The sequence below is a fragment of the Salvelinus fontinalis genome, chromosome 34 (assembly GCF_029448725.1).
Source record: "Salvelinus fontinalis isolate EN_2023a chromosome 34, ASM2944872v1, whole genome shotgun sequence".
Taxonomy (NCBI): domain Eukaryota; kingdom Metazoa; phylum Chordata; class Actinopteri; order Salmoniformes; family Salmonidae; genus Salvelinus; species Salvelinus fontinalis.
Window position 1 is genome coordinate 25,134,939 of NC_074698.1, and position 16,410 is coordinate 25,151,348.

At 43.1% G+C, this 16,410-nt stretch overlaps 1 protein-coding gene across 2 annotated transcripts; it reads left to right on the top strand.

Moving 5' to 3' along the window:
• Window positions 1-1,081: 1,081 nt before the first annotated feature.
• On the top strand, window positions 1,082-13,808 carry LOC129833592 (serine/threonine-protein phosphatase alpha-2 isoform-like). Of its 2 annotated transcripts, none has more exons than XM_055898290.1 (8): window positions 1,082-1,225; window positions 1,497-1,604; window positions 8,700-8,831; window positions 9,101-9,331; window positions 9,447-9,551; window positions 9,831-10,054; window positions 10,647-10,781; window positions 10,944-13,808. In XM_055898290.1, the coding sequence occupies exons 2-8, from the start codon at window positions 1,550-1,552 to the stop codon at window positions 11,058-11,060; spliced, it is 999 nt and encodes a 332-aa protein (XP_055754265.1). In that variant the 5' UTR covers window positions 1,082-1,225; window positions 1,497-1,549; the 3' UTR covers window positions 11,061-13,808. The 2 variants fall into 2 exon arrangements, with proteins under 2 accessions (XP_055754265.1, XP_055754264.1); XM_055898289.1 differs by having other exon boundaries at window positions 1,140-1,225; window positions 1,500-1,604.
• The last annotated feature ends 2,602 nt before the right edge of the window (window positions 13,809-16,410 follow it).

The window sequence follows — 16,410 nt, forward strand, 5'->3', positions numbered from 1 at the left end:
CAAGTTAGTGTGGGAGAGGTGGAAAAATGGTTGTTTTCCATCAATAATGATCAGTCACCAGGTACAGACAACCTTGATGGGAAAATATTGAAAACGGTAGCAGATTGTATTGCCACGCCTATTTGCTATATATTTAACCAAAGCCTAAAGTACTGTGTGTGTCCACCGGTGTGGAAGGAAGCTAAAGTAATTTCACTGACTACAAATAGTAAAGCACCCTTTGCTGGCTCTAACAGCTGCCCAATCAGTTTGATGCCTGTTCTTAGTAGACTGGAGAGAAATGTGTTTGACCAAATACAATGCTATTCTTCAGAGAACAAGTTAACTACTGACATTCAGCATACATATAGGGAAGGGCACTCAACTTGCACTGACTCAGATGACTGATGATTGGTTAAAAGACATGAATAATAAGATGATAGCTGGAGCAGTATTGTTAGATTTCAGTACAGCCTAACATGGGTTAGGGTTGCACAACATCCACATATTACCTTCCCACAAAGTTATACACTACACACGACACACTAAACTACTACATTATTTGAATAATCTGTGTAGTGATAGGGCAAAAACCAGGACCGAGTTTGGGAAACCCTGGACTCTAGCCTAATGCAAAACATGCTTTCTACTTTTAACTTCTGACACACGGTGGCAGTCCTTGCCGGTACCAACCCCTTTGACGTCGGTTTCCACTAGATAGCACAGTCACAAAGTCGAAATTGGCTGTATCGTAAAAATAATTGAAAACATGCTTTTTGGTCTTAATTTAAGGTTAGGGTTGGGTATACGGTTAGCGGTGTGGTTATGGTAAAGGCTAGGTCTAAAATCACATTTTAAGAAGATACATTGTAGAAATAGGCGGAGTTCCTGACTTTGTGGCTGTGGTAGTTCTTTATACCTCAGTAGTGGTAACTAGTGACGACCGTTGATGTCATCCGTAAAACAGCTGGAGGTGGGGCACCAGTGTGTGAAGGATGTACAATGTATCCAATGGAAAACGACAACATGGGTTCAAAATCAAGCAGTGACCCAATCATCATTGAGTAAATCTAAAGCTCGCCATAGTATCAACCCCCTCTCTTCTCGCTTCCGCTGAACAACACGGCCCTTTTTAAGTTCAGTGGGGGAAGAGAAAGGGGGACTCTGAAATACGAAGACAAAAAGACACAAAACAGACCTGAAAGGGCCCTGTCTTCTACACGGGAAGACTATTGTCAAATCAAAGGTTGATTATATGTTAACATTTCGTATTTGCATCATTCATTATTGGCTAGCTATAACTAAAGCGGGTAGCTTGGTTTGTTAGCCATTGCTAGCTAACTAACATCGGCTAGCTAGCTTGAACTAACTAGCTAACACATTTAGCCAGCTAGCTACAACACGGAAGGGAAAGTAAAGCAAAATTACAATTTTTTTCCTCAATTTGACATAACAAAATATAAGCTGCCTAGTTGTTTGTTTAACTTGATCGGTACTTGTTTTTTGTCTCATCGAAGAAGCAACACGAAACGAAGGTCTTGACTGCCTGAACCACGACAAAAAAAGTAAAATGGCGGAGCCGGACAAATTAAACATCGACTCCATAATACAGCGTCTTCTGGAAGGTGAGGATTTGCACTTAACTAGGAGTCAAGACACTTATTTGATTAAGTACGAATCAGTTACTTTTTGGATTTTCAAAGAAGCGTCGGAATTCTAAAGATATCTGGTGTATGTTAGCGTAGTTGGTAGGCTTAACGTCAAGTTAACTGTTCTCTTTGAAAACGATGTGGCCGGGTTAGAGCGCGAGATAACGTTTCCTAGGTCTACGAACTAGTAGGGCAAATGAGAGATGGCTGGCTTGCTGCTTCAATCTTTATCACTCGGCCTGAAGTGCCCATTTTGTTGTAATATTAGTATTAATGGCAAATCATTATTAAGATGACGAACAGGGCTATTTTACGATGACGCTGTGTTAGCTAACTCTAGTAGCTACTGTAACGCTAAATATGTTCAGTGTTCTGTCTGGTGTATGCGGTTATACAAATTAACGCAAAGCTAGCCAGTAACGTCGGTTAGTAGGTTTTGTTTACCATTCATTTCTGTTTCCTGCATCCAATCTTAACATAATGTCGTTTTTTTGTTTGCCAGTATTTAGTTAGCTATGTCTAACACACGCCGGTTTTACTGTAGCCTAGGCAGACGATAGTACAGATCTAGCGCCCATGTACTATCGTCTAGGTTGGATGTGCATTCCCGATAATACACTAGTGTCCCCCTATGGATCGGCTTGTACATAAAACATCCTCCATTCATGGGAAATATGCTTACTTTATTTTTGAAACAATTTTTGGACAATCTAATATTTTGCACACCATGTTCAACCAAGAATGTGCAATATCCTAAATTGTCCGAAAATACTAATTGTTTCACGAAGAAAGTATGCATATTTAAAGTTTTTTTAATGCCCATTAAAGCTAGTTAAGGAGGGAAATTATGGATTTGCAGCCTGAATGGAGGATGCTGTATGTAGGAGCAGGCCCATTGCAATTCATGCCTGGATGAGGGAGAAGCATACTTAAGCATGTTTTTCAGGGCTGCTGATGCAATTTTCATGTGCTGAAAGCCTGCTTGCTGAAGTAATAACTTGCTTTTATTGTTTAAATGCAAGCTACAATAGATTTAGCCATATCATTAGTGGTTGGTTACACAGAGTGAAGGGCACCAATAGGTCACACTGATTTTCATTCGGTGCAACTGTTTCCACCATGATAACGTACTACTGTGATACTCCAAATTCCATGGACAGGAAACATCAGTGCCCTGGTTTTAGACTCTTATCTGTCTAAAGAAGGCCAATGGCCTTTACTACATTATAAAGTAAAGGGAATGTCCAGATTTGTTTTTGTTTTTCATTGACCAAGTAGCTTATAGCAGGGCTGAAAGTTGTCCATACTGTAAACACTAGAGGTGGAAACATTATGGCGCATTACATTCTCTGCGATCGCATTAAATTTGTAATGTAATGAAGTGTTGCTTCCGTCCCTTTCCTTGCCCCAACCTGGGCTGTGAACCAAGGACCCTCTGAACACCGCAACTGTCACCCAAGAAGCATCATTACCTATAGCTCCACAAAAGCAGTGTCCCTTCAAGTGCTAGGGAAACAACTACTTCAAGCTTTGAGGCAGCACTAGTTAGCGGTGCTGGCTAGTAGTAATTGAACACTACTTGCCCACACCGCTAACTAGTTAGGTATTTTACATCGGCTACAGAAGCATGAATAGTAGAAATATGGGCAGACTTGGTGAATGTGAGGGACAGTGTTTGCAAGTAGCAGGCCTAATGTCTTTCTTTCTCTTGGGTTTTTACTTTGAACACGCCTTTTGTTGTGGGCAGCTTATGGATGTATTGATGGATTAAAACGATTCCGCTAACCGTGTTTCTGTTTGTGACCACCACACCATTCTTGGAGTATTGTGGAGGTTAATGACTGTTGAATAATATGTAGGTGTTAGTGTTTGGTGTATGGGAGAAGCTGTCTATACCACACAGGTTTGCCTACCCTCAGTCCTGGCCACTCCTTAGATTTATGATGGCTTCTATAGTAACAGATATGAGTTTTGGGGACTGTGTGTACATGGGGGGGGCAGAAGCAAACTTATGATCTGTATGATAAATGTTGCGTAATGGGAGGCCTGAGGCTGTCAGACCAACATAAACCCCTCCAGCTACTAAATCTGCATGGGCCTTCTGCTGTAATGAGCACAGTGGCCGAGCCAGACATGAGCTTCTGCTGGCCTGGGAACAGTTCAGAAAACAGGAAGTGGGGCATTCTGCTGCTCTTGGAACTTGTCTAGTTAGATTTTAAAAAATGTCTCTCGAAGTCTGGTCTAACAGGTTTAAAAGTCACATCAGGTGTTCAAACCCCTGGATCTGCTGTTTTTGTTCTTCCCTTTTTGAAATCTATTGATCTAGATGTATACAGATTATTACTGTATAAATTTATAGGCTATCGCTTATTTCTGTTTTGACAATTATTGACTGTAATGGTTCTGCAGTTAACCTAGACATTTTCACATGTCTGTTTTCTCAGTGTTATCGCTCCTCTACATCATGGTAATAGCGGTGCATCATGTTGTAGGACTCCACCACAGATAGAACAATAATTCAGACATTTCATTGGATGTATAAGTGTGGGAGCATCTGATTGACACTTCCACTCACTACCTAATATGGTGATGAGAGAAAGCCCAGTGGCCGGCAGTGAGACAAGATGGATTTTTGCAGACATCGTGATCATTTTCTCCTCGATGAAACATTTGACCTCAACACGGTTTTCTGTTGTCAAAGCTAGAATCCATTATGAAGAGTGGACTAAGTTTTGGAGATTTTACCCGTTGTCAAAGTAAAACAATTAAAATGTTGTTTGGAAGGAGTGCAAGGGCAAATTGAGTTATTGCACACACACTTCAGAGTAGGTGTTCCTTCACGGAAATATACAAATACGTGCTAGAACGCACCAATAGGACCTCTCTAGCTCTTGCTTGGCTCTGCCCACTCCTTGCTTGTTCTGCCCACTGACTCATTTGTTCCCGTTGGAAACGCCAGGCTGTGGTCTATCTTGGGTTAGTTAAAAAAAATCTTTGGCTCCACCTTGTTTTCTGTCCCCAACTGTTTGAACAACATCCTAGCCTGTCCACTTTGTTGTTTCCCACAATGAAATCAGGTATGGGGACTGTGGATCGGTCTCTGTTCGTACGTTAGTAAAAACGCCATCTCAGACAGCACTGGCCCGAGTTTGATGAAACTTGGGTGAACAATGACACTGATTGCCCCAAGGCAGGAGCTATAGTAATTAACTGAAATGTGTGAGTCACACCAGAGAGGAAGAGGTGAAGCGAGAGGGATAGCTGGGCCCAAAGTCTGTCTTCTCCAGCAGGTGGTGTTTTTATATTTTTCGCTCGTATGGAGGTCAATGCTTTATCTTGGCCAGGTTGCTCTCAACTAGCTTACCTGGTTAAATATAGGTGAATAACAAAAAATGGAACGGCTTATTTGCTACTTAATTGATCAAATAGAAGTTTCGTAATGTTTTAGTTGTTAGTTTTTATGCTCATTGTACATTTAAAAACAGGCTAGACAGCTAGTAGACTAGACAGGGTCTGCTCTGTGCTAAATTTTGGGAGTTGAGACATAAAAAGGGTATTGTTGGAAAGGTTCACTTTTCTATTACAGTAAAATGTCTCGACTATGTTTCGGTGTCCATATGAATGATTCTGTTGTACCAAACCTTAGTTTTTAAGTCTTGGCCAGTCCATAAACCATCACCTGTGGCTTTTTGTCCATCCAATCCTGTTGTATTTCTATGATGTAGAGACAGGCCAAGGTAACTGACTTCTGGTTGCTTAATCACTCGTTTGTCAGAGAATGGTGACTGACCACCATTGACCTTTAGCTGCACCATGTACACCTTAACACATGGGCCAGCCTGGTGACAATGTTTGCAAACCAGTTAAATGTGGTGACGGTGTGACTAGTTTCAATGGGATTAACCATCAGCCTCCTGACCTGTACATTGAACGGTCAGTCCAGGCCACTACTACCACCTCCTGTCACCATCTATGAGGATGTCCATATCAGCCATGGACATATCAGGAGGGGAATCTGAAGCCAGCCAACTGTTGATTCCCAACGGCTTTCCTATTGTGCTTGTCCAACTTTTTTATTTTCTATCCCGTGACCAGCAAAGCGGAAAGCCCTTTGTCTGACCCCCTCCCCATCCCCCACGCCCCTGCTCTAAGCGCACTGTTGCCATTGGCCATGTGGCTAATTTAAGAGTAAGCTCTGTCATGGCTTAGCCCACCCTAATCCAGGTTTAAAGTGACAAGCAGCACTACCCTATTTATACCCACATTTCACTCTTTTAGGCCAAGGCCTGTTGTTGCTCCACTAACATGACACTGCTCATTTAGATCTATTGCTGAGGTCCTACCTGGAAGTCCTCGTCCATTTCCATCCTCCATTTTCAGAACAAATGTGTGTGCCCCTCTCCCACTGCCTGTGATTTTATTAGGGCAGAATATATTTTTGTGAAAGCACTACACTGAACAAAAATATAAATGCAACATGTAACAATTTCTAAGATTTTACTGAGTTACAGTTCAAATAAGGAAATCGGTCAATTGAAATAAATTCATTAGGCCCATTAGGTCACAAATAACTTACAAAAAAGGTAGGGGCATATATCAGAAAACCAGTCAGTATCTTGTGTGACACATCTCCTTCGCATAGAGTTGGGCTTAGTGGTTAGAGCGTTGGGCCAGTAACTAAAAGGTTGCTGGTTCGAATCCCCAAGCCGAATGTTGTCCCACTCCTCTTCAATGGCTGTGTGAAGTTGCTGGATATTAGCGGGAACTGGAACACGCTGTCGTACACGTCGATCTAGAGCATCCCAAACATGCTTGTTGGGTGAGTTGTCTGGTGAGTATGTATGCAGGTTGTGGAAGAACTGGGACATTTTCAGCTTCCAGGAATTGTGTACAGATCCTTGCGACATGGGGCCGTCCATTATCATGCTGAAACATGAGTTGATGTCGGCGGATGAATGGCACGACAATGAGCCTAATGATCTCGTCACGGTTTCTTTGCGCATTCAAATTGCCATCGATAAAATGCAATTGTTTGCTGTTCCTACCTAATGCCAGCCCACACCATAACGTTGACATCAGCAAAATGCTTGCCTACACAACGTGGTATGCAGTTGTCAGTACGTCCAACTGGCCTCACAATTTTTCTAAAACCATGTTGGAGGTGGCTTATGGTAAAGAAATGAACATTACATTCTCTAGCAACAGCTCCCTCAACTTGAGACATCTGTGGCGTTGTGTGATAACTGCATGTTCTCTAGTTTGGTATTTGGCAAGGTCAGCAACGTTCATTTTGAGCTGTCAGCTTTGACAAGTGTTCAATTAAGCCCGGTGTGTGTTTTTGTAAAGAACACTGTCTGCACCCAGCTTGTAAAGCAGAATGTCACTGAAGGGTTTCAGGCAATTTTATTGTTCTGCTCTCAAGTGTGTCGATACCCCATTTAGCTTCAGCAATTACAGTACCAGGTGCATGATAGAGCATAACAAGTGTCTATGGTTGAATATTATAAGGTTTTCTGTTGATGTTTGTCATTGCCTAGTTCTCCTGTGATGGTTTATAGAGCGCTGGCATTGGACTTTTCACCTGCACCTAGGGAAGACAGCAGAACGTGTAGGAAAGGGGGTGGAATTGATTCTGTGACACAAACAACCCTGATGCGCATTCTTGCACAAGTCCCCCGTACATCATGAGTCACTGGAATACACTTACTATATGCTCCGTTATATCCTTGCCTGGAGCTTGTCGTGCAAACAGGATTTCTGAATAATACAGTCCTACTGTTGTATTTGTTTGACTATAGATGTGCTGTTGTAGTGATCACTTGCTGCTATAGTGAAGGTTTTAGTTTGGGAGGAGTGTTGAGATTGAAGTAGGAGCCTCATCCAGATGATCATATTAAACCTGTACTTGACCTGCAGCACCACAAAAGCCTCAAGCTGCCCTGCAAATCATGCCAACATACTTAAGAGTATTCCCTGCTCAAGGGCTACAATGGTGCGCTAACTACATTAAACATATTACCAATTTGTGGCTCCAGTAGAGCTGATCACCTGTCTGTGCTGATCATTGGACACTTATCATGTCAGTTGCACTGTGGATTTGCACCTCTGCTTGATGAACACGTAACACTTACACAGCCACAGGGTGAGTTTTCCTTTTCCTGGTAGAATATTTGTGAATGTCATAACTAGCAACAAAACTCAACAAACATGTAAGATTCTTGAGATCCAGAGCAGAGTTAGAGGACAGGCAGGAGCATGCCTCAGGAAGATGCTCAGCGCAGCACTGCATGTGTCCCTTGTGACCTGACCACATCTGACTAGCCCGCTACTACCAGCCTGCTACTACTAGCCTGCTTAGCTTTGCCGTGTGGTCAGAGGCGGCCTAGCCACGTTTGCTGTCAGTTCACAGGCTACCCTATGCTACCAGACTGCATGCGGTGCACTTGTAACCAGAGAGCTCTGAAGTTGGCCATCAATGAGATGTTTATTTAATTGTATTTTAGGCCTACTTTGATTTGAAGGGCAGTGTATTTGATCCTTGTTTGAGTCGAACAGTGTGAGATTCGCTGCGTGTTCCTCTTTCCGTTGCAGCCTCTCTGTTCTGGTTACATCAGCAGACAGGCAGGTGGTGTGTTTATACGTGCTTCTGGGGCTGGGTGCACACTGCACACATTTGTTCAGACACATAGCCAGGCCTGTACCTTCTGCTGGTGCTCAGTTCAACCTGGCCATCATCATCCCCTAGCCTTGAGTGCTCAGAAATAAAGACCCCAACCCCCTCTTCATTTAGGTTTCACGCTCTGTAACCTTGAGATTCACACATCAAATAGTTCATCCTCCTGGCTTGTCCTGTGTGAGCAGATTCACCTTGGCTCTGCAGTATGCTCAGGGTTGTGCTGTCAGCGGGGGCCCGTGATATTGATTGGTTTCTCTGCTCTGGTGTGCTGTGTGTTAGATCTGTGGCTGTGCTATTTGTGTATGTGTTGTTTCCATGGTCTTGGCCTAGCATGTTTGTTCCAATAAGCGCAACGTCAGTCCTCACTCTGTTTGCTCTCTTTCTCTCTCCTCCAGTTAAGGGCTCTCGGCCAGGCAAGAACGTTCAGCTGACAGAGAACGAGATCCGTGGCCTTTGCCTCAAGTCTCGCGAAATATTCCTCAGTCAGCCAATCCTGCTCGAGCTTGAGGCACCACTCAAGATCTGCGGTGAGTCATATTGGATAAGTTACGATGGCTGAAATTGGTTTCATAGTAATTAATGTCAGTGTAGCAAAGCAGCTGCGCCTCTCTGACACAACTGATAGTGAAAGCTCCAAGGTTTCACAACACGACTGATTGTCTGATTTACTGTAGAATTCTAATCTCTAATTGCCTTTGCTATCTCAGTCCAACGGCCTGTATACACACACAGATCTAATGTAGTCAGGGAGGGTGTGGTAGTGACTGACTGGCCACCTCTGTGCTGCCCCCTGCAGGTGACGTCCACGGTCAGTACTACGACCTGCTGCGGCTGTTTGAGTACGGAGGCTTCCCCCCGGAGAGCAACTACCTGTTCCTAGGGGACTACGTGGACCGAGGGAAGCAGTCCCTGGAGACCATCTGCTTGCTTCTGGCCTACAAGGTCAAATACCCAGAGAACTTCTTCTTGCTGCGCGGCAACCACGAGTGTGCCTCCATTAACCGTATCTACGGCTTTTATGACGAGTGTAAGTGCTGAGAAGAGAAGCTGGAACACATGCTTAACAACAGGAGACCGGAACACACAGAGTATTAGCTATTTAGTAATGCCCCTTGCTCTTTGTGGCCCCTGCTCCTCTTTAGGTAAGAGACGGTATAACATCAAGCTGTGGAAGACGTTCACAGACTGCTTCAACTGTTTACCCGTGGCTGCCATTGTAGATGAGAAGATCTTCTGCTGCCATGGAGGTGGGTGGTGTATGCTTGCATGGTCTGAGTGTATGGGTCTTTCCCCTGTGGGCCTTATCAATAAGCACTTGGTGGCCCCATGATCGGTTGGTTTAACCACTCCCCTTAAGTGTTTGTGGTGGAAGATGACTCAAGTGTATACACTATACGTTTGATAAGAGGTGGTAGTTATCAAGGTGTGATTTCAGATATTATTGTTCTTGGTGGTAGAAGACAGTATCATGGCAGTCATTCATTTGTATGGTGATGTAATGTTTCTGTGTGCTATGGTCTGTCCAGGCCTTTCTCCAGACCTCCAGTCCATGGAGCAGGTGCGCAGAGTGATGCGACCCACAGATGTGCCTGACCAGGGCCTGCTGTGTGACCTGCTGTGGGCCGACCCAGACAAAGATGTCCTGGGCTGGGGCGAGAACGACCGCGGGGTCTCTTTCACATTCGGGGCAGACGTGGTGGCCAAATTTCTGCACAAACACGACATGGACCTTATATGCAGGGCACATCAGGTAATGGCTTAGCTCAGTGGTTTAGAGTTTTGGATGGAGGTTAGGGGCTGGGAAGAGAGTATTTTGCGGGACACTGTCAGACCAATGGTAGGTTTGGAAGAATAGAGGGATCTTGTTATTAATCAGGGAAATCAGATGATCGAAGGTCATTGCACATACATAAAATATTGAAGCACTTTTTTAAAGCTGGAATCCTTAATTGGTGACACTGACACGTCTGTTTGGGATATTACAACAACAAAGAAGTTGCTGTAAACAACAAACCCTATTTTTCCTCTCTGACATCATTGCACGCGTGATATAACAGCAGAATATGTACTGTAATTTTTTTGGTCCATGCTGCTGAAGACGACTCCTCCGTTTCACAACACAAACAACAAAGGTGCAACAGTGGCCCTGTTTCCCCTGATGCGGATTCCATCTTTAAAGCGTGTCATTTAGTGTTTTTACTGGCGATGGAGGTTGTTCATTTAAGATGGTAACTCCTCTGTTTGAAATGTACTGATTGCCCTGCAGTTGTTGGTTATCCACTCCTGGTATTTTTCCTGTTTATTTTTCATTGCATTCTTACCTCTTTCATTCCTGTCCTCAGGTGGTAGAAGACGGTTACGAGTTCTTTGCAAAGAGACAGCTTGTTACTCTGTTCTCTGCCCCTAACTACTGTGGAGAGTTTGATAATGCCGGTGCCATGATGAGTGTGGATGAGACCCTCATGTGTTCCTTTCAGGTGTGTACTCCTCTGCTTTTCTCTCTGCCCCTTTTCTCTCCTTCAGTCTCAATTTTTAAGCTCTGCCAGTCCCTTGTCTTACCTGTTATGTGCTGCAGTGTTCAGTCTGTAGGAGTATATGTATATTTATAGCTGTCTAAAGAAAGCATCTCTGTTTCTCAGATTCTCAAGCCAGCGGATAAGAAGCTCTACTCTTATGGTGGAGGTGGAGGAATGGGATCTGGACGCCCCGTCACCCCGCCACGGAATTCTGCCAAAGGCGGAAAGGCCAAGAAATAACACCCACTGGACCCCCCTCCCTGAATCAGCCCCCCCCCCCCCCCCCACCCCACACTCTTTCTCTACCTCCCTACTTTTTCCCTCATCACCAAACAGCAACAAAGCAGACAGTACCTAGGGTTCGGTCCTCTTTTTCTCTGATCCTGTTTTTAACTGTTTGAGTGTATGTATGTCTGTGCGTGTGTCTGAGAGGTTTATTGTATTCTGTATGTCCTTCCTTTCCCCTGCTCTGTTCTCCTGTCACTTTGTAGATGAAATTGGTCCTTCCTTTCAGTGATGTAAATGCACACCTGGGGGGGGGGGGGCTTTACTGTTTGTTAGGGCCCTGCACTGTTTTGATGCTCAACACAAGCTTTTGTACATCCTGTTTGAGAGATGCGTGTGTGTGTGTGTATGGAATGGGGTCAATCTGCATGGTCAGATGGTAACAACGGCACACACCACACGCAGAGAGCACAGGTGGATATGTGCAGATGGACCCTTTTAGTTTATGGATTCACAAAGATCAAGAAGCGGACACGTTTATTTTTTCTCTCTCCCAAAAACCAATGATTTGAAAACGCAATCATGGATGTGAAATAGTTCTGCTTTTCTGTTGTTTTTTTTTTTTTTTTTTTTGTAGATGCATAAAAAAAGGTTTGAATCGTTGAGTTTTAGTTTATTTGGAAGCCGATGATTAATAAAGAACCGTTTATTTAAAATATTCCATCACACTGTTCACTATGTTCACCTCACCATTGCTTTGTGATTTGTTTATATATTAAATTCCTCTAACCCACATGTCGAACTCATTCCACAAAGGGCTGCGTTTCCGTGGGTTTTTCCTCCACCCTTGTACTTGGTGGATGAATTAAGGTCACTAAATAGTAATGAATTTCAGGGATCCCGAGTGGTGCAGCGGTCTAAGGCACTGCATCTCAGTGCTAGAGGAGTCACTACAGTCCCTGGTTCGATTCCAGGCTGTATCACAACCAGCCGTGAGTGTGAGTCCCATAGGGCGGCGCACAATTGGCCCAGTGTCGTCCGGGTTAGTGTTTGGTCGGGGTAGGCTGTCATTGTAAAGAATTTGTTATTAACCGACTTGCCTAGTTACATTCGGCCCTCCATGCAATGAGTTTGACACCCCTGCTCTACCCCCTTTGTCATTCCCACTTGCTCTTTTCTTGTCTAAACGGTATCGAAAGCTTTGTTTGTTCAGGGTGGGATGTTGGCATAAGTTGCTGGCTCCAAGAAATACCCATTTCCTGCACAGCATTTTGGGGGCTTATGCTTAGCCATTTTCTATCATCCCCTTTCCTTCAAATGTGTTCTCCTTGCCCCTATCCTTTAAACATGGTCAATGTTCATCTCTCTGGTTCTCCCCACCCCCCCATCTTCCATATTGTCTCCCATTTTGATCAGCAGTTTCCCTCTGGGTTCTGAGTAGTCAAAGAATGTCATACCTCAATTCTCACCCCACTTTGCATCTGCCCCCACCCCTTACTCCGCTCATGTTTTTCTCTTCTCTTTTATATTTAAAGATGTATAACAACTTGCCAGACAGCATTAATGCTCATTTCCTGTGCTGGGTTCTTTCTCACATTTTAGTAGCTAGCGCATATCTGCTTCTAGTGCTCTCTCCTCTCCACTAGGTGGTGCATTTCATACAACACTCACCATTGCGTCATCTCACTGAAGATGGGATCAGGAGTACTGTACATTCAATGCGCCCCCAACAGTGCTGAGTGCGTTCATGGTGCATAGGTGGCAGTATGTTTTTTAAAGAGCACATGGCTCAAGGTTTTTTGGCTTTGTAGTTTATAAAGAAAATTGATCATATTGTGAGACCAAGGAGTGTTTGTTTTAATGACATGTAATGATCTATTGACCAGAGGAAGTGTTATTTGCTGTTATAAGGATATTGAATGCTTGATATACAATATGTTACATGGAAAGGTAATACGCTTGTTTTTAAAAGAGCTGTAATATTAGAGAGAACATTTTGGGTTGGAAAACCTTTTTGCTGATAAAATAACGGCAGGAGTTTCAAGTTGTCGGAATTGTCAATAGCTTTTTTTCTGACAAGGCTTTAAGACGATGATTCAGAGCTGTAATGTAGACCATCTGCAATTTTTGGAAAATATGCATTTTGGAAACAAACTTACATGCTTTAGGCAGTAGGGTAGGTCTTAGTATTGCTGTCCTGAATGATATTTCCACCGACCCTACTCTGTTCATAGCAGGGTAAACGTTCTGCTTGTAATGTTGGTCAGATCATTAATTTGCTAAAATCATTATTAAGACATCACCAACAATCTACTGTAACTATCGATATCAATCTTATTTCTTTTGAACTTTTATGTGAAGAACTAGGGCAATACAGATATTGTGATAATGTAAAACGTTTTTATTTTATTTTAACCAATCAGGGACGTTTTTCCTTAATGCACTGTCGCTGGGGGCAATACAAGGCCACGTTCAGTTGCCAAACGTTGGCGAACGTTGCAGATAGAAATGTCAAGAATAGAGCTGATGCGTTCGTGTTCTACATGTCAGAGGCGTTTGTTCTACATAGCCCTTTTTCTATCCGAACGTATCAAAACGTTAAGTCCTGCTGAACGCGCCCCAGGCTAGAAAAGCTAAAATATAAATGAATCAAAAACGTTAAATAAAAATAAAATGATGTTTTATTTTTATGTAATTTGTTTTCCAACCAATCACAAATCCTGTCTCTGTTACCGGGTAGAAAATAAAAATAGTGAATTTGTACTTTGTCTGTTTTTGTCTTAAAGATGATACAATATGGAAGTTTTGCTCGAGTGTTGGCTGTATGGTTCGTATGCATGATGTGCAATATAAACTTTTGGGTGTGGGGAGGTTCGCCCCTCTTCTGTCTAGAGAAGTAATTTCTGGACAATATTACTGTCCATAATAGAACATTTTTGTCTCAAGAAACGGCCAATATTCCATAATGGAACTTTAAATGAGCCATGGTTTGTGTATTATGTAAGATAAGTTGATGCTATATATTGTGATACATACTACATATTGTATGTTTGAGATTACATTTTAAATGGGCGCCATCTAGTGTATAAAACAACGTATGCAGTTCATCTATATGAAATCATTTATAGTAAAATTGTATTATAGGGAGAAATAGGCGGAGCATGAACGCACGTTTCTATTTTGCACATTGCCCTATCAATTCCGTTCATATAAAACAGCTGAACCAAATCTCAAATCAATAGCAGACAAAGCGCCACTGGAACGGAGTCAGGTCAGCCTTGTTGAATTGTTTGGGTTAAGATATAATTCAAACTGAAAATGGATTCTTGTGATTGTTCAAAAAGTAAGTTTGCCTAATGGAATCTCTAAATTCCGAATTGACCTGAACGGGTACAATGGATTTTTATATAGAGTTGCAATGCAGGTAACCCTTATTAATATAGTAGTTGACGTGTTTTGTTTATAGCTGGAAGCTGCAGTTGCGGTGGACTCTGCAAGTGTACAAACTGCGAATGTGCCACGAAAAGTAAGTGCATGTGTTGGGCTGTTTGAGCTCGGAACAAGAATTGTTACACCCGCAATAATCTCTGCTAAATATGTGTATGATCTATAAAATTGGATAAAGTGCAATCCGTCAAAGCGACGTGAATTGATGGAGCTGGAGAAATGTACACTTAGACTGTGCTATGGGCTGTTGAGACTGACTATCCATTATAGTTGTAGCTTTAGTGTTTTCCAATATTTTGTAGGCGTTTTATATTGTGTTCTGATGGAATAGGCCTACGACAGTTAAACTAAGCGCATTATGCATTTAAGCTAAGTTCTTAAAGAATCAATGGGTACATGTCGAATTTGTCAAAACATCAGTAACAAGTGCAGATTGCGTTTTTTTTGTTTTTTTTACTTTACAGTCTTGTGAACAATTGGTAGCCACGTCTTCGACTGACTGAACATCCCAAACCAATGAGAGGATTCGAAAAAATTGGGCCCGGTTAGGCGTGCGTTACACCGAGAGAAATATTATTGCGTTCAAGAACCGGGCTGCCTCCTGGGCGTGAGCCAGATGCCCGGAGAAAGAGCCGACTTCGCCGTGGGCTAAGTGACATAATTATGCGCGTGGAGTAATGAGTAGGATTGCCTTCACGTGCAATAGTAATTTCTATCTGCCTTCCCTATGAAAACAACTAGTTTGCAAATTCTGTGCGGTGCAGATTATTGACTGTTCGCTTTGCGAACTGTCTCCTCCACCGCCTTTGCCCGTTCACATCAAGGGCCATAGGCTGTGCCCCGCTGCTCGGCATAATGAAATCCACCCAGTGTAAACGCGCAACCCACCATTGAGACCTAAGAGCTAAATTGACTACCCTGGTGTCCCTTTAAAGGAGGGTTCCCAAACTCGGTCCTGGGGCCCCCATTGGGTGCATGCTTTGATTCCCCCCAACACTACACAGCGGAATCAAATAATCAACTCATCAAGATGCAAGTTTGGAAACCCTGCTTTAAAGGAATCCTTCACCTGAAATTACAAAGTTGCATATCTTTCCTTACATTGTAAGCATTTAGTGCAATGTCCAAATAATTTAAAAATGGAATATCCAGTCAAACTCTGGATGCTGCCACTAGTGGCATGTCTGTGTAACATTCAGCTGAACTTTTAGCCCAGATAAAATGCCTTGAGGCCTGTTATATAGCAGCCACAGGTCTTGTTGGAATACCAGTCATGGTCATTAATCAGTACTAATCTCTTCTCATTCCTTCAGGTTGTTGTTCCTGCTGCCTGACTGGATGCAGCAAGTGCGCCTCTGGTTGTGTGTGCAAGGAGGGCAAGACGTGCGACACAAGCTGCTGTCAGTGAGGGCTTGACGCATGACTCACTATGTCCTCTACCCGTGCACATGACATTATCCCTGTTGTACGACAAAAGAGCATTGTAATAAACTGCAGCTCCAATTTTGGATGTGTTCAATCATGTGACACTGTCTCCTTGCTTTTTAGTGAGCAGTAATGTGAATTCCAGTGATATAACCATTTCCTTGGAACGTTAAATGTCTGGCTAAGTAAAGATGTGATCTGTCTGTAGTGGGTACCACCTGGGGCCAAAATCAGGCCCTTGCTGGTAAAGGGGGACTTCGCATGTCTTCCTTAATCAGTGGTGCCATAGATTTAATATTGTTCATAGGACATGAGGGGGGTAACCACTGTCCTTGATCAATCCTCAGTGATTCCAGTTTTCTGGCTTCAATCTAGTCCTAGACATTTGCTAAGTGTTATATTGCCTCACACTGGCTGCGTTTAGACAGGCAGCCTAATTCTGATATTTTTCACTAATTGGTCTTTTGACCAATCACATTTCAGAGCTGACCCA